This window comes from Priapulus caudatus, unplaced genomic scaffold (assembly GCF_000485595.1).
Source record: "Priapulus caudatus unplaced genomic scaffold, Priapulus_caudatus-5.0.1 Scaffold2838, whole genome shotgun sequence".
NCBI classification, from domain to species: domain Eukaryota; kingdom Metazoa; phylum Priapulida; class Priapulimorpha; order Priapulimorphida; family Priapulidae; genus Priapulus; species Priapulus caudatus.
In genome coordinates, this window is record NW_014579899.1 from 19,720 (window position 1) to 23,945 (window position 4,226).

The 4,226-nt window shown below is 47.7% G+C and overlaps 1 protein-coding gene across 1 annotated transcript; it reads right to left on the bottom strand.

Moving 5' to 3' along the window:
• Positions 1 to 149: 149 nt before the first annotated feature.
• LOC106819110 (dual specificity protein phosphatase 7-like) lies at positions 150 to 3,522 on the bottom strand (the record flags this gene model as incomplete). Its single annotated transcript, XM_014823774.1, has 2 exons — positions 150 to 2,424; positions 3,286 to 3,522. Coding segments are annotated over 2 exons (377 nt in total), but the record flags the coding sequence as incomplete, so codon positions are not given.
• Positions 3,523 to 4,226: the final 704 nt, after the last annotated feature.

Here is a 4,226-nt window from a genome sequence, read left to right on the forward strand (position 1 = left end):
GAGAGAGCAGGAATGAGAGAGGAGGGAGGAGAAAGGAGAGAGCAGGAATGAGAGAGGAAGGAGGGAGGAGGGAGGAGGGAGGAGGAAGGATGCAGGGCTAGGACTCGGTAAGAGAGGAGAGGTTGGGGGGTGGTTAGGTGAGAGGAGAGGTTGGGAGGTGGTTAGGTGAGAGGAAAGGAGTGGTGGAAGAACCGATCAGTTATATACTGTAACACACTCATAATCAACCGCGTCACGTCATCACGTGCCCGTGACGTCATATCCTGTACAGACACTTCCTTTACCACCGCAGCGCCACCTCGCGCCGGGCGTTAACAACAACGGGCAGCAATCAACACGAGTAACTAGCTAGCGATAATAATAAAACAAGCTCTGAGCAGCAGCGCGCACTGTTCCAGCCAGTGCCGGGTGGCGCGACGAGCGCAGTCTCTCTGCGCATGCGCGCGCACCAGGGAGACGTTCACGAGTAGGAATGTTATACAAGTTGGCAAATGTTCGCGTGAGCCGGAAGTGAGCAGATCTGTCGAGGAGGAACCGCTTCCCGTTTCCGGGGAACGGACGTGAGCTATCGTCTGTGCATGCGCACAGCTTGCCGTTCTCCGAGGCGAAATTTGCGACAGCAACAGCAGCTATTCGAAGTTCTGAGGGCGCGCATCTTCTCTGCCTCACCCCCATTCCTCCTCTCGAGATGGCTCCTTCCAACGTTGGCAGACGATCAAAGAGCCTGCCCTGCAGGCTCGGACGTCTGACAAGTAGTTTGATTGTACACACCCCCCCATCTAGCTCTCTAAGTGTATAAAAAGTTCAAGACGTATTTGTGAGATCTCTCGCAAAGTGGTGGTTAGCTCTCAGTGTGTCCCCCTCTCTCTGTCATTCTCTCTCTCTCTCTTTGTATATCTCCTCCCTCTCACTTTGTTTCTCTCTGTCTGTCTGTATGTCTGTCTGTCTGTCTGTCTGTCAGTCAGTCAGTCAGTCAGTCAGTCTGTCTGTCTGTCTGTCTGTCTGTATCTCTGTTTTTTCCACGGTTCAAACTGTACACAATATGTGGCTCTAAACAACGAACAACAAAACAACACTCAGTCTGAACAATTCCACAGTACAGACGTGCTTCAAAAATGAACGTTCACTTGTTTCTAACGGCCGAATGTTTCCCGTTTAGAATCTCAGAGAATTTCATAATGCAAACGAGGCTTGCTGACAGTGCACGGCAAACCCACAAACCCGTATATCTGTAACAAAGTTTCAAAATCGCTTACCAGCATATTTTTCACTTTTGAAAAAAATTTCGTCAACAAGTGAGCATTCATATAGAATCATTGGTCGCAGCGACCGCTAGAGTGCGTGTTAGTGACCGTGCAAGAGACTTGATAAGGCACCACTATGTATGACACATAGCTATTATATAACTCTGCTTTACAAAAATCAACGTTTATATCTCGCGCGCTCTCTCTCTATCAAAATAACAATTGTCCGTATTACAATAATTATTGTCAAAAATCGTTCGATATTTACATTTGTGATTTCACCTCCGACCTTCCCCCCTCTTCTATTTCGATTGATGGACTGCTCCAGTGACAAAGTATATTAGTGGGAAGGGTCCATTAGTCAAGGAGAGGGGAGAGGGTGTCTACCTCACTGCCCCTGCCTGCAGTGCACGATATTTACAAAATTTTCTCACTCGGTTCTCGACGACACACATAGCCAAAGTTATCAAGTTCACACACAGAGGGCGCCACGGACGCCCACCGGTATTGCGTCAGCTCGTCCTCTCCCAGGGGGCGCCACAGAATCCGCGGCCTGCTGCTCGCGTATCACAAACGCAACCACCACCAGGGGGCGCCAGAAACTCCAGCAGTGCTGCCATCTGTGAGCAGCTCCCTTCCGTGTTCTCCGTATCTCGTCCGACTCGAAATGATCATCGACTGTTAGTGTTCTCCGCCTCTGAGACTGTTCTCCACTGGCCGACATCTGAGAGTAGCGTCAGCAGTAGCAACAGTGAGCGACCAGGAATGGACTGGACTCCTCCGGACAGTGAGCGACCAAGAATGGACTGGACCCCTCCGGACTGAGTCCTCCACTTCCGACCATCCGGCGAATCGAAGCTCCGAGAACTGTCCGTCAGTCGGCCATCGTTCAGCGCCACCTAGGAGCGTGCGAGGAGAACCTTCTCACGCTGACCGCCTCCTCCTCCTCCTCTGGCCGCACTATGAGAACCTTCTCATGCTGACCGCCTCCTCCTTCTCCTCCTTCTCCTCCTCCTCCTCCTTATTCTCCTCCAGCCGCACTATGAGAATCTACTGACGCTGACAGACTCTGACCAGCGTGGTGAGGTGGGGGTGACAGCAAGCTTTGCCGCCGAGTTGAACTGAGCAAAATGCGACTGTCCCTGCGGCCCGCAGCTGCACACTTGTTCTCCGTCGCTACCTGCAGAGACGGACACAAGATGGCGCTGACGTTAGATGGGCATTCAACAAGATGAAGAGTTAGAGCTAATTATTAATTATTTCGTTATATTAATATTAGTAATACTATATTATTATATATATTATATATATAATATAGTTATACTAATCTAGATATGAACGTGTGTATTATTATGAAGACATCACTTTTACAACCGTCCCGCGCAGTGCCCCCCAAAATAATCAAGTTTACATCAAGTTATCAGCGTATATAGGCTTATATATATGTATATAAGTGCATACACACATATAGACGTATATATATATATAAGTGCATACAAGTATATAAACGTACATATGCGTAATAATGAGCTTATATTAGCGTATGTGACCTACGAACACTTAAAGGTAATCCACACCAGAGTGTTAGTAAGTTTACTTAATCACGGACTTAATTAGTTCATTAATTTAATTAAAATTATAAATTATAAAAAAATAAAATTCAAATTTATAAATATAATAATTTTATCGCAGTGGCTACGCGGCCGGTCATCCATTACAAAGCTCAGCACAGATTCCCAAATCCACGTCACGACTAGGCCACGTGATGATTTCAAATCGTTGATTTTACTGGATTTACTATTGCTTCAAAAGTTACAAAAATACGTTTTTGTGATAAAATACCTAAAGGTAAGTAATATTATGGTAAAAACTTATTGTTTATTGTTTTTTACTGAAAAAATATAGTTAGGTTCACATAAGAAATATATGACCGGTAACCGGACCCGTAGCCACGGCCTAATTGTATTTATAATTTATAAAATAAAATAAACTAAAATAAAGTAATTAATTAAACGACCGCATTTTAATTAAGATTGGTTACCTGGCGAACAGGTGCAGTCACTGGGACTGGAGCTCAACGCGCGCTCCCAGTCCAGCAGCTGTCCCATGAAGTTGAAGTTGGGCGATATGTTGCTCTTACGCTTGCTGACGAAGTCGTATGCGTCGTTGAGCGACATGTGACGCGTCTGCATCAGGTAGGCGACGGTGACGGTGACGCTGCGGGAGATACCTGCCAGGCAGTGCACGAGCACGCCGCACTTCTGCCGCCGCGCCTTCTCTGTAACACGGAAGAGAGGAAGAAGGGAGGTTAGATATGGTGGTCGAGAAGGAAGGTGAGAGTGAGGCGAAGGAAGGTGAGAGTGAGGCGAAGGAAGGTGAGAGTGAGGCGAAGGAAGGTGAGAGTGAGGCGAAGGAAGGTGAGAGTNTTCCCTCTCTTCCTCTCTATCCCCTGCCCCTCCCTCATTCTCTCCCCCCATTCTCTCTCTTCCTCTCTATCCCCTGCCCCTCCCTTATTCTCTCTCTTCCTCGGCGGTTATATGATGACCTTGAACCCTGATGCATAATTAACATGTGAAAAAATGACACGCAGGTATACGTACACGTTGCGTTAATCTTTCAGTTAATTTTGCGACCGTTTTGATTAATTACGATTAATTACGATTAATTACGATTAATTACGATTAATTACGATAGCCGACGGCTGCAGTCGACCTAAAGAAAACTTCAGTGACGTGGTTATGTCCACGCACACACGCACGTACGCACGCGCACTCACGCACGCACACACACACACACACACGCACGCACGCACGCACACGCGCACGCACGCACGCACGCACACGCAGGAAAGCACGCACGCACGCACACGCAAGAAAGCACGCAAACACACACACACACACACGCAACCGTGCACACGCACGCGCACACGCACGCACACGCACACATACGCACAGACACACACACACACACACACACACACAC